We start from the raw sequence: 17,716 nt of genomic DNA on the forward strand, positions 1-17,716 counted from the left end.
AAAGCAATGAGAAAACTAACACATATAAAGAAGAGAACCAAAACTAACAACTAGAGAAAAAATGTTTCCATAAATATGATCCCCTAAAAGTTCAAGTCCCTTAGGCAGGAGCAGGACCAATAATGAACATCTCTGCCCCTTCCATCACTAGATAATTTCATAGTTCTATGAAAAATAAATACATGGTGGTATTTATTCACTCAACCTATACCATTATATGATACTTAGTACCACTGAGCATTAAAAATATTTAAAAATTATAGAAATTGAACTTAGCCCTATTCTTATAAAAAAAACTGTACGCAATAATGTAGAGAAGTTTAAAAGTATTTAACTTACCCATGCTAGTAAATTTTATAAGATATATGATATTCTAGGAACTTTAGTTACAGAATAGGCTACATATTATAATGTGTTTGTTTTAAGCACTTATGCTAGGAAAACAGATAAGGCCTCTGTAGAGAAGTTAATATATGCTTCCCAGGGAAATACTTTTAGTTTAACAATAAGCATGAAAAAAAAGTCAGTAAGGGCCTAGAGCTGAACAAGAGTATAGTTAAGACATTGGTGATAAACTTCAAGTGGGCAAAATATTACTAAAATTTGTCGATAAATGCTGGAATACACGTGAGGTGTTCATACGGCTCCATGGAATGCTTTACAGTAAATCAATAAGCTCTTCTCATTATAGAAAACAGAGCAGTCACCAAGCAGAGTGGCTCATGTGATGTGTTATGCAGGCCGATTAAGCAGTGCAAAGAGAAGCACACATATATGTCAAGGCACTCATCGGACCCTCCAAATACTATATAAGATCCCTCTGTGGACAACGACCAAAAAATACGGGTATAATTATCACTCCAGTTTTTCAACAATGTAATATGCACAACATTGTAAATACACTAAAAACTGACCACTACTTAACATTGCTTCCTGAGAATTACTGGAAGCAAGTTATTAAAGCAGAAACTACTAAGAGTGTTATTGCTACTAACCAGAACAAGCTATTTCTACCTTAACACATTTAAAGAACCACCGAGTCCCATACATGTGAGTCACCACAACAGATTCTTCCCTAGGAGGGAGTGCAGAACACTACTCAGGAAAGCTTGTGTAAAAAGCGTCAGAATTCTATTGATATACATTCCCTCCAAGGCCTAGGACATCTTTTTACATGTTGAGTCAATGTTCGAAAGCACTGCTTGGAAACAGATTCGAGTTAATGATCATAATTCACTAACTAGTGGGCAAAGGTGATACAAACAGAGGAAACAAAAGGACAAAGTTTCTAAAGGATTAACAAGTAACAAATGGCAGTAATAGAAAACAAGATCACAAGAGTTCAAGAAGTAACAAAAGTTGATCTTGACCTATGCTAATGAAATTATGTGATTATAATCTTTAAAAATATATTCACAATTTTGATATCAACTTAAAAGTGTAACACTAGGGGCTGGAGAGATGGCTCAGTGGTGAAGAGCACTGACTGCTCTCCCAGAGGTCCTGAGTTCAGTTCAATTCCCAGCACCCACGTGGTGGCTCCCAACCATCTGTAATGAGATCTGGTGCCCTCTTCTGGCCTGCAAGGACACATGCAGGCAGAACACTGTATATATAAAAAATAAAAAAATCTTTAAAAAAATGTAATACTAAAGAAACATTAAATATTAAATCTTTGATATATATTTTTAATTTTATTAGAATTACTTTTAAAATAAAGTACACAAATTTTAGAATAAAAAGACTGATTCAATTTATAAGGTGTCCTGTTCATAGTTAAATATATCTATATGAAAGAAATTCTATTAATTATGTATGAATTAACATGAATGTTGGTAGCTGAGAAAATATGTACCGTTGTATGAACAGTAGTGATGATACTATATAGAGTTACTATAGGGCAAGCGGCCAAGCCTAGGCCCTGCCTCCAGACTGCTCTGAGTGGGAGGTCTAACCCCACAAGCAAGTAAGTGGCTAGGCCCCAGACTACTCTAAAGGCCATTTTTAAAAAAAGCCCATGATGAGGCCACAGAATCCCACCAATCTCTGAACTTGTCCTAAGATCAGGCCACAGAATCCCATCAATCCCTGAGTTTGCCCCAATATTAGCCTACAAAATCCCACCAATCCCAGGCCACCCTGGAAAGCTCTACCTCCCAAGAAACCCTACACGAAGCCCGCCTCCTGTGCAGTTCGTTGCCGCCTCTCTCCTGAGCAGAGGCTGCCACCTCCTTTTTTCTCCCCATAAATCTCTGTGTACGGTTTGTTGTACAGGGTGACTTTGTGGTATTCCTTGGCTTCCGGCTGCCGGGATACCTTTCCCCTCAGATCTGTGATACTTAGAGTTACAATGTCTTTTAAGAAATTAAGGGTTAAATGGGTGATTTTTAATCTAAGCTGTAAGATGCTTTCTATATTAGCAATATATATATATATATATAGTTATACATCAAAATCTCAAAATGTAGTATGTATTCAAGAATACTTTAACACAGATTCAACAGAAACGAGACATTTTAAAGACAAGGTTTTAAAAAGGAGTATAACAGATGCATCTATTAACAGTTACCTATTAATAAACAAATCAAGAAAATATATCGATAGGTCATACATGTCATTTTCCCCTACATTCAAGATCTGTAAGTTTTATAAACTGGCTATTAAAAAAATTACCCCTCAAAAAAGAAAAAAAAAAACCCCCAAACCCTATTATTTTCATTATGATAGTACTTAGCTGACTGTTATCTTAGGAGATGTTAACATTATTGATCTTGATTACATTGTATTCCAAAAGGCTGGCAGGCTGCATGGTTTTGTTTCTTGTTTTTTTTTTTTTTTTTTGTTCCCTAACACAATGAAATAACTTTACTTATAAAGGGCTTCGGTTCTTTTACAATGAATAAAGAGGTAAGAACTGCTAAGACAAAGCAAACACCGACTACCACATATTATCAAATACATAATCAATACACACATTTTCTAGCACAAAATACCGAAAAGAAATCAGGTTTTACCTCTACACAGGCTTTCATCCCTGAGGCTGCAGCATAGTGAAGGGGTGTGTTTTTCTTGTTATCAACAGCATCAATAGCTGCTCTCTCATATTCACCCTGGTCAAGTTTTGCTCCTTTCCATCTTAAGATCATCTGCAGACAATCCGCCCTTCTGAAATCATCTTCCATGGGGCGTGCTAAGCGAGGATGAAGGGTGCCTTCAGAGATCATGATTTGAGATCCCATACACAACAAATGCATAGATGTTTCATTGTGCACATTCCGTTTATTTGGGTTTCCATCTCTACCAAAAAGAAAAGTCCTAAAATGGAAAGGAAGGATAAAAACAACTTTTTCCTACCTAAAAATACAGAGAAGATAACAGTTTTGAAGGTAAGGTCTACTTCAAAGCCAAGAACCCAGTTTCTACTGAAGTGTCACTCACTTACGGAGACCAGGAGTCAGTGAGATAGATGACTTAGAGGGTAGAGAGCTGGCCACACAAGCCTGGCAATCTGAGTTTCGGGCACAGAACTCATGATAAAAGGGCAGAACTGACTCTTCAAATTGTCCTCTGACCTTCGCTATGAGTTGGGGTACATGTATGGGTTCACTCATGTGCATGACTCACACATACACAAGAAAAATGAACTTTAGTGTCTAAGAAGTGTATGGGAATAAAATAGGGGGAGGGGAAGGAAAAGAAAATAAAAAAGGAGAAAAAAGGAAGAGGGTAGAGGATGTCCCAATGCAAAAGGGTACTTTTAAAAAAGTAATAGAAATAAAAAAACTCAAAACATAAGGGAGAAGCCCTGACATGGCATTATGAGTCAAGGAACCTCCAACGATGGCACTGAGTTTATTCTTTTGTTGGTATCTACTGCTGGCATGCAGCCTGCCCTGAAGAACAGTTTATTTCCCTGGTGAGACTCGGTTGAAGGAAACTAAATTTTCATTTACAAGTGGTTATCAAGTAGAGTTTGCTTCTGGATTAGGGATGGGTGGGGCTTGTGTCCACTTCTCCTTTAGCTTCTAGAACACTCAGATGAGTTTTTCAAATCTGTCTTAACATATGTTGGTTCGAGTATAGTATATGAACAAAATCTAGACTTTAAATAGTTTAGAAAAAAGAAAAGTAATTTTAAATTGCCTTTTTAATGACTGAATGATATTTGATAATACACCAAAAATCTAACAAGTGGTAGATTATTAAAGATTAGTTAAAAACTGTATAAATGAACTTTTTGTAGTGTTAATTAAAAATCTAATGGCTTAAGCTACATTTAAAATTTTATAATCAGTGCAGAACTTTAAATAATTATAAACCAATGTGAAATTCATTGAGTTACAGAGACCCTCTGTTGCTATCTTTATTTTATAATAAATTACATTGGTTTTTATCACTCCCAATTTTATTAGAACGTAAGAACTTGGAAGTTGTCAAGTTGAACATAAAGAATGAGTCTTTCAAAATTTTAGCATTCATTTGAAAGATCAAATTTTATCATAAGCATCAAAGACTAGCAGTTGTTTTACTTGAAAGATCTAATTAGTTTTTGAGAAAATGTAAGCCTAAGGCCTCAGCTCTCATTCACCATTTGAGACCAGTGCTGTATTGCAGTGGGCACCAATTACTGAAGAAACCGTAACTGGCCAAGCACGTGATAACAGAATGCTCATCCTTAGCTGGGATATGTACCACCCCTTCTAAGACTCAGGGAATGCCACAGAAGAAGGGGTGGAAAGAAGGCAAGAGCCAGAAGACAGGGAGATGTGCAGCAAAACCATGTTTTCCGGACATGACATAGCAACTTACTGTACTCACTCCTTACCTCACGAAAGCTGTGCCGATCTGCACAGGACTTGAACAAGACTGGGTCATTCAGTATTTTACCATGGGTAGGGGAAGAGCCTATGAGGCCCCTTCCCTCCCAGAGGGTTTGTTGGCAGTTAATGGTCCAAAGGGGCCATTGCAAAATAGTGTACACTCGTAAGGGGTGAGTATGAACAATGACCAAAGAGGTCACTTTGTCTGTTCTATAATTCAGGGAACTTTCGTATTATTTCTTAAGTCTCTATACAGACAGCTTTTCCTGAGAGGGTTTTTCTTGACCAGCTGATTGACAGATCCATTTGGACTGATTTTTAGGTGAGGGGACACTGATTTGTCACCCCCCCCCCCTTTTTTTTTAAACAGAAAGCCTCCAACTAGCTAATAATTTTATGTTTAGACAGTCATCTCTTAATGACCTTCCAGCAAGTTCAGGATATCCTACCTATAACCCAGAGCTAAGCTATGACTCAGACCTCAATTCCAGTAATCAGAGTTCTGTCCTCTCAGTTCTCAGTTTTATACGTTTCTGATAATGAGGAAGGGCTTGTCCCTAGTGTACTGCTGATAGTCTTTCACTTCTAATGCTAAATGTCTTAGTTAATCTCTTTAACCACTTTTACCCTTGAGACAACACACTGCTCTGCAATGGTCCCTTTGGCTATTGCCCAGTCTTACCTTGAGATTATTCAACTTTCCTCTGTAATCTAATCTATTTTCTACATTACACTCTGGATAAAAATACATTCAAAGCAACAAGTATGTGTGAGCTACCTTCACTATTAGAACTTTTGGTCTGATCTAGAAACAATAAAGATCATACTAAATCACAATCATACCAAATTATTTGGGTACTCTCAGTTTTTAGAAAACTTAACCCAGAATAGTATCACATAACACAGATCTATGCCAGTATACATTTTCAAAGGTCACAAATATTTTCCTTTCCATTGATTACTTATCAATGGGCTTAAAGTAATACTTACCCTAATATTCTATTCATTCCATGTCTAGCAGCATAGTGTAATGGAGTGTTGTGCTGATAGGGCTCTCCATAAGATGTATTTGGATCCAGGGATTCTTTTAACTGAGGATTATTTTCATATATTTGGCAAGCCAGGTTTTCATCCCCGTTGATGAGTGCTTTGCGGAATTTGGTGGTTGTGTTTCCCATGTTTTGTTTTCTTTTCTGACAGGCAGTGGCACTTTCTTCCTTCTGCCACTTCTTGAATCCTTCTACACCATGTTGTACACTCTAACAAAGGAGAAGTTACCAAATTAGACTGTAACACAGTAGTTACAAAGCAGTAGCCTACAGAGACAATTACAAATCTTAATAGTATCTGGGAAGCAGATGAAGGGAATAAACAATATTACATGCTGCCAAATTTGTCATATTTTTAATATTGGTCAAATTAACTTCTAGTTAAATTTTAATATTTTACCATACAGAGATTATAAGGCTGTACAGCTGCACTTTATCTGAAAAGTTGTCTATATATAGAAACTTTTCTCTTCACAGGAGAAAATCAATTGCTCTGACTTTTATGGTTGAATACACTTATCCTCCATAAGGGCTAATCTCGGGTGTCAATGTGATGACATCAAGAATCGACTAAAACCCAAGCAGCTGGGCACACCTGTGGAGAACTTTCTTGACTGGATCACTTGAGATGAGCAGATGCATCTTAACTCTGGGCTGCACCTTCCAGCATCAGCCCCCACAAAAGCACGTGGAAGAAGGAAGCTTTTGCTCTTTTTGCTCTTTTTGCTCTCCGCCTCCTTCCTCCCTCCCTCCCTCCCTGGTCTTTCTGCTGCTGGGGCATTCATCTGCTGACGTAGAACCTGCTTCTTCAGAATTCTAACGGAGACCAAGAGAGCAGCTCTCCAGGCCAGCACCAGACTGGAACTACCGAGACATCCAGGCTCACTGACTGAATAACCAATGAACTCTTGACCTCCTGGTCAAAAGGTAAGCTACTGTTGAGCTACTAGGATTACAGCCTGTAAGCCACTCTAATAAGCACCCCTCCACAAACACACGCATGCATGCACTCATGCACATGCATGCTATTCTGTCAGTTCTGTCTCTTTGGAAAACCCCAACTAGAAACACAGCCAGCTAATTATATGTAGGTGTTACTAAGCCAATTTGTACGTTACTAAGAAAAGAACAAAAAGTTTTTGGCAATTAAGAACGACAGTTCAGGAAAAATGAAACTTCTAAGTACTTACCAGAAAAAGACTTAAAATATAAATACATGTAAAACTATTCAACTAATTGATACTCAGATAATCACAGCAAACTAATAATACTGATCAGACACAGTAAATGTAGATAATGATTATCCTAACTTTTAAAGTCATTAAATTTTCCTCTATAAAGGATTCAAAGCAAGGCTGAAAACATTAAATGTCTGTGCACACTACATGTGGGAAGAAGTCATGATGACCAAATGGGCAATGTGAGGTGGGGGAAAGGAAAGCACAAAAAAAAAGAAAGAAAAGGGAAGAAAAATATATCTGAAATGTGAAATATCATATTTGCTGAAACTACTTTTAAGCAAGTTATTTATCCCCTGAAAATGTTAAGTTCCCATCTGCACAGTAAGGAAAATGACTATTTTGTAGACACAGGTACAAAGATCACAAGAGAAAGTTTATGTAAAGTATCCACAACAGACCTTGTTTAATGGTTCAATGCTAGAAAGTTCTATTCTAACTATCCTTTCTGTATCTATTGTTAAATCCCTATTGCTGTGATGTGACTGTCCTCCGAAAAGACCCATTTGTCTGTGAAACAGTTAGGAGTGCATTGTGGCACTGAGGGACACCGCTTAGGAGACCTAGTCCCTTCTTCACTCTCTTTGTGCTTTCCTGTGCCCTTGAGGTAACAGAATTCCTCACTATATACTCCCACCTTGGTGCACTGTGCCGTCACAGGCTCTGATGCTTTGGGGCCTGAACCCTCTGAAACTGAGCAAAAGGAAGCCCTCCCTCCCTCCTCTCTCAGGAATTTCATCACAGTAACAACCATAATCATCAACATTAGCAACAAAGGAGACAGCATCAACCAAAGCAGATATGAAAAAGGGAGTCCTATGGAAGAGCTGGTAAGGATGCATCACATTTAGACGATAGCACTGAGTAACAGGTGATAAGACTGAAAACAGGTTGGGACAGATAAGGAACTTAAAGTATAATCTAATGGACTGTTATTAAAAGCTTTTGTACAGGGCAGGGATATAATTATTTTATGCCTTAGGGAATGTGTGAGAATACAGAAGGCAGAAAGGTAAATGCAGAAGATGTGTACCTTACCCTTTCTATTCAATGACAGGTTGGCTACCCAAGCAAAGCTTTAAAAAAAAAAAAATCACTTGAAAAATAATATCCATGTTGTACAATGAATTTTTTTACAAGGCGGTAACAATTTCAAAAACAGCAACTTGAATGATGGAAAAAAACCCTTAAGTTTCTTATAAAATAGTGGCTCTCAAATGTGGCAATATATCCTAGTAGCCTAGATAACTTCAAACAATCCTATTGGATTGATTAAATTCCAGAAAAGTGTCCAGGTGTTGTACCTAGTACCTAGGTATTGATGTTTAAAGCTCCTCGGGTGATTTCAATATGCAGACATCATTGTTTTAAAAGCTCCTTCCAACTAACTGTCAGGGTAAGAAATTACAAAGCCCGTTTTAGAGATAGGAATTATGTGCTTACTACAGAAGTTCAAAATGGTTCACCATTATACTCAACAAGGTCACAAATTAATTGTTTATTGACATTTATAAAATTTTAAGTATACAAATATATTTATAGTAATATTTTAAAATATGAATATTGATTCCCCAAGCAAAAACAAAACTCAGGGTCTAAGAATGTAGTTCAGCTGGTAGAATGCTTGTAAATCTTGCATGAAGTCACAGGTTTGATTCCCAGCTCCACATACACCAAGTGTAGTGACATGCACCTGTAATACCCTGGAGGTGGAGGAGACTCTGGAGTTCAAGGTCACAGTAGGCTGCAGAGTGAAGCAGAGACCAGCCTGTGGAACATGAGACCCTTAATTTAGAAGAACCACAAAGAAAACACAGTCTATTTACCTGAAGATTACCACTGTTAAATAACTACTTTGTGTATGTCTACATGTATTTGTATGTACATAAATATTAATACATTAATTTGATCACACCAGTTACAAAAAGAGCTGTTAAAATTTTAGCCTGACATGCTACTTCATGGTCTCATCTCCAGTGGAAGAAGCAAATCTTCTCTCCCACATGCTATACTTCTCACAGTGTATTATAGACTCTTCTGGGATTGTTCAGAGACAATCTAGAGTTCAGTTTACTCTTTTGCTTAACAGAGTGCAGAGTAAAGTATTCGTTCTCAGTACAGGATGTTTTGTTGTGTATGACTTAGGCATTTAACAATTTAACGTTTTTGTTACTGTGCTGAGACGCATCTCACTAAGACACCTAAGCTGGCTTTGAATTAGTGATTGTCCTGACTCTGCTCCATCTCCAGAGTGCTGGAAGGACAAGTGTGTCACTGTGCCTGCTTTACATTATTCTTAATAAGAACTCCATTCTGCGTGCTGTACATTTTTACCTATATAAATATAAAGGATATCATGGAGATTGTGAAGTACCTCTCTTAAGAATATGAAAACTTTCAGGTGTTTTGGTATTCACTTCTCTGATGCAATGCTGCTTTGTTACAAACTTTTCCAGAATTGTATGTTAGATTAACAACATATTTCTTTGATTTATATAAAAATATTACTTTAGCAAAATGATCTACAGGAACAATAATTTATATCAAATATATCTTGGGAGTACTTTAAACAGTTACAAGATAACTTTAAAAAAATCAATAATACTCTAAATGTGCATTAAATATTACTGTTACTCATGCTGAAAGGCATAATGGCATCAAGAAGCTTTTTTGTGGTTTTGTTATTTTCAGGACTTTCATTTTTAAAATCTGATCAATAAACCTGAAAGTGTGCAGAAGCACAACATTTAAGAGTTTAGTTCATGCCATTCAGTTTATCCTCAGAAGTCTTGACGAGAACTCTGCCAGCCATGTCCCTGTTCTTTTCCCAGGCACAGCTGCAATTACCCAAAGCAACTGTTCATTCTTTGTTTGAATCAAAACCTTTAAGCAATATTTTCTATGTAACAGGTAATATTTCATAAATGTGTAAATTGGATTTATAGTACAAGTCTTTTGATGGTGCCATTATGAATGGCACTTTAAAAAAAATCAAATGCTCAGGGGCTAGGAAAATGGCTTGGTAGGTAACATGCCTGCTCAACAAGGATCCCTAGGATACACGTAAAAGTTAGATGCGGCTGTGCACATATGTAGCTCTAGCATTCTGGGAGGCAGAGCAGATTCCTGGAGTACACTGGCTAGCATACGGTGAATCAATGAGCTCCAGCTCAGTGAGACTGTATCTCAGAAAACTGAGTGGAGAGCAATCAAGACAGACATCCAACATCAAACTCTGGCTTCTGCACACATCTGCAGCATGTGCACCACAGTGCTTATGTACACAAACTTACCCCCACACTCATTTTTAGCATGTAGATATGGTTCAATTTGCATATCGTCCTTGTATCCTGTGAACCTGCTAACTCCACTTCTTAGTCCTAGAAGTTTGAAAAACCTAGACTTTGGGGGACTGTATACTTATCACTTATAAATAGTTTCATTCCTTTCATTTACTGTACCAACAACATAGCTGTTTTTTTTTAATTAGTAGGCAGATGATTGAAGAGAAAGATGTTAGCACATATTCAAATAATGTCCCTAATACTGATAATACTAAGTGAATAAAGTAAACTTACAATGATCCAGGCTAACACCTCCTGTAACATAATAACATGATGTAATTGACTTGATACACAAAAAGATTTCTTATGTTCTGTAATATTTTCATCCAAAGATGCTTAATACCCATGTAAATGAGAAGATAGAGAAACGAGAATTGAGACATTCCTCTTCAAAAGTGTTAAGATCAATGAGGTTAGAAAACTGTACAGCCGTTTACAGATTAGTGGAGACTAAATGTGTATGACAACCAAATGCCATACCTTAGATTATAAAATGGAAAAGGAAGGCAATACTGGAAAACTGGGAAATGGGAAGAAAGTATCTACAGATGTTGGTCTATGCTCTTTGGGGAATGCTGTGAAATGGTACAGTCACTTGCATACACCTACATATACCCTCTCAATTCTTCCTGAGACCAGCTTTAGTTCAGTTTAGTCATAGACACTTTTTATATAGTGAACTGAAAGTTTTAAGAATAGAACTAGGGTTGGGGATTTAGCTCAGTGGTAGAGTGCTTGCCTGGCAAGCGCAAGGCCCTGGGTTCAATCCTCAGCTCAAAAAAAAAAAAAAAAAAGAATAGAACTAGTTTATAATTGACACGATTTTAAATAAGAACCTTGGTTTTCTCATCTAGAAAATATTATTAACTGCAGAATGCCATTTTAAAGACTAAACCTGACAAAGTATGTAAAGCTCTATACTTCATAAATATAATCAATACAACATAATCTCTCTTCATGTACATTCTATTTCTCTACATGGAAACTGTTATTAGTAGCATAAAATTTTATTAATTCTTAAAATCATAGAAACAGAATGACATACAGTTAAATCTTTCCCATTTGTATTTAGTCATAAAACTTTTTAACATTATTTTACATGACTAGGCTTCTCAAGCACCCACATATGCATAGCACACACTAATACAGAAACACACATACACACAAATAAAAATAAAAATAAATCTTTAGGTACTGAAGAGACGGCTTGCAGTTAAGAGCACTCACTGCTCTTGGAGAAGATCTGAGTATGGTTCAGGCACCCACATCAAATGGCTCACAACCATCTGTAACTCCAGCTCCAAGGTATCTGATGCCCTCTTCTGGCCTCCATAGGCAGCCACACTCATAGTACATACTCACACAAAGACATATATGTATATACATAAGTATAAAAAGTAATAAAAATTAATCCTTTCCAAAAAGTATTTACTACTTACTGTCACATTTCATATTGATGTCAGACAAGGCTGGTCATTTCATGAGGTGCTAATTGCTCCAACACCAATGTTTAAAAAGACCATGAATTTTAAGGTTAAAATAAGTTTTATTCACTACACGTTCTTGATATTTTCCCCTTCTCTTTTTGTTCTTTAGAGTTCCCTTTCCTGAACAATTGCATCTACCCACCCTCTGTAGAGACTCTCTTTTAGAGCAAATGGAGACCATCATAGAGAACGAACAACTTGACAGAAGACAGGGATCAACAGATGCTAGGGGTCACAGCTCCTGCATCCACATACCAGAGAACATCTTGGAAGAGGAAGCAGAAAGAGTATAAGAGCCAGAATACCAGGAAGTCAGCTGTGAAAACGTCTCTCTAGACATGGCTGCATAAACAAGGCAGGAATAATGACAATATCAATGGGCATGTTACATGGAAGGGAAATTTTCTGTTAGGGTCCCACCCTTTAGAAAAGAACTCTAGACCAATGGCTGCTAGAAGAATTAGCCTCTCTCAGGAATGAGCCCCATTATTGGTTATCCAATGCAGAATGATCAGCTCAAACACACACACACACACACACACACACACACACACACACACAGACTCAGCAGGTTGTGTGTGGGTATTTGTACATGTAGATACATATGCACATGTGTAACAATAATAACCAAAGAAAACGAGGATATCAACTGGAGAATAGGAGACGCTCGAAGAAGGCTACCTGAGAGGGGCTAGAGGGAGGGAAAGGACGGGGCAAGTGATATAATTCTATTCAAATTAAAAACATGGCCAGCCAGTGGTATCGCACGGCTTTAATCCCAGCACTCGGGAGGCAGAGGCAAGCAGATCTCTGTGAGTTTGAAGGCCAGCCTGGTCTCCAAAGCGAGTTCCAGGAAAGGCGCAAAGCTACACAGAGAAACCTTGTCTCAAAAAAACAAACAACAACCAACAACAACAACAAAAAAAAAAACCCATTTTAAAAAAGAGTTGAGATGATGGGCTGGGTATGGAGGCAGAGGCAAGTGGATCTCTGTAAGTTTGAGAACAGCCTGGTCTAGACAGTGAGTTCTGGGATAGTTAGAGCTGATTATATTAATCAGTCTCTGTCTCAAAAAAGCCAAAAAACAATCTAAGATGTTCAAATACTGGAGAACTGCTATTTGGGAAAATGTGTGAGAATTTTTAGGGATGGGGGCTAGAAGATATCTCAGTAGTTAAGAGCACTCACTGGCTGTGTTTGCAAAGGACTGGGTTCAGTTCTCAGCACCCACTGGCTGTTAACAACTATCCATAACTAGTTCCAAAGGATGGAGCAGCCTCTGCTGGCCTCCATAGACACTGTATGTACATGGCACACAGATACACATGCAGGCAAGAGACACAAACACATAAAAATAGTAAGATTTTAGGAACAACAACATCAAGTGCCATTTCAAAATACTAGAGGAACATGAAATTGATGTAGTTGGCTTCAAAATTGACTTCAAATAAATAAGTTGAATCTGACTACTAAGAAAGCCTTCAGGACCAGTGAGATGACTCAGTGATAAAGGTGACTGCTGTCAAGCCTAATGGGCCTGGGTTTAATCCCCAGGCCCTTGGTGGAAGGAGAGAACTGACTGCTTCTCGAAAGTTGTCTTCTAACCTCACACATACGCCCTGGCATACTTACACCCACCTATAGAAGTAAAATGTAAATTTTTTTAAAAGAAAGCCTCTTAGACATATGACTGAAAAATGGCAAAAAAAAGTCTACTCACTAGTTTTGTATCTGTTCCCTATACAGTTACTCCCTGCCACAACTGGTCCCTATACACCTCTGACTCTTCAATATGCAACTTAAAAAAAAATGAAGTGTATTGATATTTTGCCTGTATCTATGTCTGAGCACCAGGTGCATGCAGCACCAGTGGAGGCCAGAAGAGGTCATGAGATCTCCAGGAACTGGAGTTACCTACCCATGGTTGTGAGCTGCCATGTGGGTGCTGGGAATCAAACCCAGGTCTTACAGAAGAGCAGCCAGTGCTTATAACTGCAGAGACATCTCTCCAGCCCCAGCAGGCAACTCTTGAGTTGAAACTTATTACTTTAACAAATTTCAAAAATGTAAGCTATGCTGTATCTTTTATAAACAAAGAACTCTGTTGGAATGCAAACGCCAATTACCACAAGTAAAGGTATAGTTTAAATGTCACATTTAAATGTTAACCTGTATTCACCAGAACTAAAACAAGATATTTGTACATTTCTTTAAAAGAAAACTGAGATACACACTGCTTTAAAAAAAAAAAAAAAAGCGCTATTATAGGCATTTAAGTCATCTAAGACTTTTCTTCTATACTGAATGCTACTGGCTCTTAAACATTCATGGCTTATTGTTGTTTAAGACTTTGGTTTGTTAGATTATAGGGAATCCACTTTATATGGTTTTAATGTAGGGATCAGCACATTTTGTTTCTGCAAAGGGGAAAAAATGTGGGTTTGGGAGCCATATATCTGTTACAACTTTTGACTGTTGTATTATTGTTTCAAAGTCATGAGAAAGACTTTATAAAAATGGACATGGTTGTGTTCTAATAAAACTTTATAAAACAGGCTGAGGTCGGGCACAGTGGCACATGCCTATAATTCAGAACTGAAAGGTGTTGCCAATAGAAATTTATGAGACCCCATGTACTGGCTAGTTTTATGTCAAACTTGATACTAGCTAGTCATCTGCAAAGAGGGAATCTCAATTGAAAAAGTGCCTCCATAAGATCAGGCGGTAGGTTCTTAACTAGTCATCAACGTAGTAGGGCCGGCCCACTGTGGGTGGTGCCCTCCAGGATGGGCTGGCTTCTGCCTCTAGGTTCCTGCTCAGTTTGAGTTCCAGTCTTGGCTTCCCACAGTGAACTGTGACTCAGGATATGCAAGCCTTCTTCCCCAGACTACTTTTGGCCATAGCATTTCATCACAGCAAAAATTAAGACACCCAATGTCAAAACATAGCAACAGGCCAGCAGAATGTGGACAGTGGACCATAGTTTGCTGATACCTGGTTTGGTGCAAAAAGCACAGCAAAGGACATTTTTACTTCTGTTATAAATGATGACGTCTCTCTGCATCTGAGTTTCCTAGCCAGCATGACAGGAAGGATGAGACCATGCTCCAGGTGCTCAGGACTACAAAGGAGGTGTCACTTTGCCTGCCTGTGTGCCTGTGCACCATGTGCGTGCTGTAGCCCGCAGAGCCAGAGCAGGGTGTCTGACCCCAGGACACTGAGAGCTGAACTCAGGTTCCCTAAGAGCACAAAGTACTCTTAACTACTGATCCATCCTCTCCGTCTCCCAGAGTGCTTATTTTAATGTCCGACACACAGTAGATACTCGGTGATTTTTCTATTATCAGCATTTTCCATCAATTGTTCGTTAGTTGCTGCTTTCAAAGAAGTTAGTACTTATTCTCTTTAAAAAAAGAAAATGAAACTTAAAAAAAAATCATCACCTCTGTGTCCTATATCAAAATTATGTACAATAGATACTCTAGGCTTTGCTACTTACTGGGTATCTGACTGTTAAAAGGAACTTCTTTTTCAATTTTATTCATTTTCATTACCTTTCTATAGTTCTTTCCTATGTAACTGCACAAAGAAGTACTAACTGAAAGGGACATAGAGTTGGTAAGCAGAAAGCTAGGAGCAGTGAGCAAGAAAGTCTGAATTAGAAATAATGCTGAAAGCAAAGGCTGGAATTTAGCTTGCCAATTGCATATTAGGTTGGAATCGAATGTAGCTTCATTCTTATTAGCTTCTTAGAAGTTCACATGTTCCAAAAAGTGTAGAGTAAAATTCCTCAGTATTTCCAAAGTAGTATGAAAATGAACTAAGAAGTCTTTTAAAGAAGAAAGTAACCTCCCCCAATATACACGGTAGAACTCAAATTAACTTTGCTGTTCATGTCATACTATGGTAGCATTTGAAATAAAATGGCTACACAAACACAACAGTATTATCAGAGTAATAATTAGTCCTTAAATCTTTTCAGTAAGCAGGAAAAGGAGATAATCTAACGTATCCTGGCTCCTTCAGGGCACCTTTTGGACCAACACAGCTTTCATAGTGTGTAAAGGATGTGGTTAGAAAAGGGAGAAATTAAAATGCTGGGAAAAGCAGCAGCTGACTGATGCTCTTTGCCAAGTGGGAAAATGGCATGCTGTCCACAAGGAGGAAACTACAAGCCTGGGACACAAGTGCTTTGAGAGACATCCCTCTTTCCACTCCCTATTCACACACAATTGTCTCAAAGGATCACAGCCTAGCTCATAAGCAAATTCAGAAACGGAAAGTTTTCTAAAGTAGTACTTAGCCTTGGTAGATTGATTTTTCAGATACTCCAAATTATTGTTTGTTCTATTTTATTTTCCCTGTTGATTATTTTTCAAATTCTAAATTTGGAACTAAATATTCTAATATTTCAGGCTCTAATGCTATCTGGTGCTACCAGTAAGAGTTTGATTTTGGTAACTTCAGCATTTCTGATGATTCAGCATTGTTTTCATATTTTTAAATATTATATTGTTTTTATTTTTAAGATAAGTGCAGCCCAGCAGTGGTGGCCCACACCTTTAATCCCAGCACTCAGGAGGCAGAGGAGATGGATTTCTGTGAGTTTGAGCCCAGCTTGGTCTACAGAGCGAGTTCCAGGACAGACAGGGCTATACAGAGAAACCCTGTCTTGAAATCCACCCCTCCCCAAATTAAAATAATCATAAATGTTCAACTGGAAGTGTTTGAGGATTAGGGAAGTCAAGGACAAATGGTTAGACTTTCCATAAATTATTTTTGAGGGAGAGGGTGCTCAGGATCTCGCATTTGTTAAGTAGGCCCTCTACCGCTAATCTACACTCCTAGCCCCTTCTATAATCTTAAATCTGTCACAGAGTTGATTAAAGAAACAGGTAAAAATACATACTGCATATTGAAGTTTAGGAATTTGTAGTCAACTCTTCTTTAATTTAAAAATTTTTTAATTTTAATTTTTTGAAGTAATGTTAAATGCTTAAAATTATTTAAAGTACATTATAACTGAGAGTTTATATTACAGAGAACTAAATTACTCCCTAGCTTATCTTTAACAATAATATACATATGAAATAAATTTGAGTTTACAAAAATAATTTTTTTAGAAGAATGAGTTCCTTTCTAATGCTAACTATATAGACCAAATTACAATTGCTTCAACAGAAAACTATTCATAGTATCTTTTTTGGAAAGTATTTTATTCCACTATCCAACATTTTATGAGGTTTTATTCATTATTATTTTATGTGTATGGGCGTTCTAGCTACCTGGTGTGTCTGTGCACCACTTACATGCGATTTCCACAGAGAGAAGAATGTCCCAACCTCTAGAACTGGAGTTAGGGATGGCTCTGAGCTACCACTGGTGCAGGGATCCAATCCAGGGGTTTCTATGAATGAGCAGCCAGTGCTCCAACTGTTGAGCAATTTCTCTAGCACCCATCCAACCAACTTATTATTCAACATCAAATAAATCTTACTAGCTCTGCTGTGTTTGCCACTGTAACATATTCTTAAAAATTATTACTGTTCTAGGAAAAATCTAGCATTACACTGTCTCAGAGTGCAAAACACCTCACTCAAAAGAACCTTTTCTCTTATTCAGTGCTCTGCTCAACCTACGTGAATTTATTAGGTTAAATTAAGTTGACATATTTGTCTAAGGACATTGTACTATAGTATATGGGAAAAGCTGACACAGCAAATTTAAGAGGTCAGCCACAAGTCCTGTGCTGGTATCAGGTTTGTTGGATTTCAGAAT

General features: G+C 37.6%; 1 protein-coding gene across 1 annotated transcript in view; it reads right to left on the reverse strand.

The window, feature by feature from the left end:
* Window positions 1-17,716, reverse strand: part of Ankib1 (ankyrin repeat and IBR domain containing 1) — a 106,870-nt gene that overhangs the window by 75,165 nt on the left and 13,989 nt on the right. The window contains 2 exon segments of the mRNA XM_036180574.1: window positions 3,015-3,315; window positions 5,811-6,079. Coding sequence (XP_036036467.1) covers window positions 3,015-3,315; window positions 5,811-5,998 — 489 coding nt within the window. The 5' untranslated portion in view covers window positions 5,999-6,079.

The sequence above is a fragment of the Onychomys torridus genome, chromosome 3 (assembly GCF_903995425.1).
Source record: "Onychomys torridus chromosome 3, mOncTor1.1, whole genome shotgun sequence".
NCBI lineage: Eukaryota > Metazoa > Chordata > Mammalia > Rodentia > Cricetidae > Onychomys > Onychomys torridus.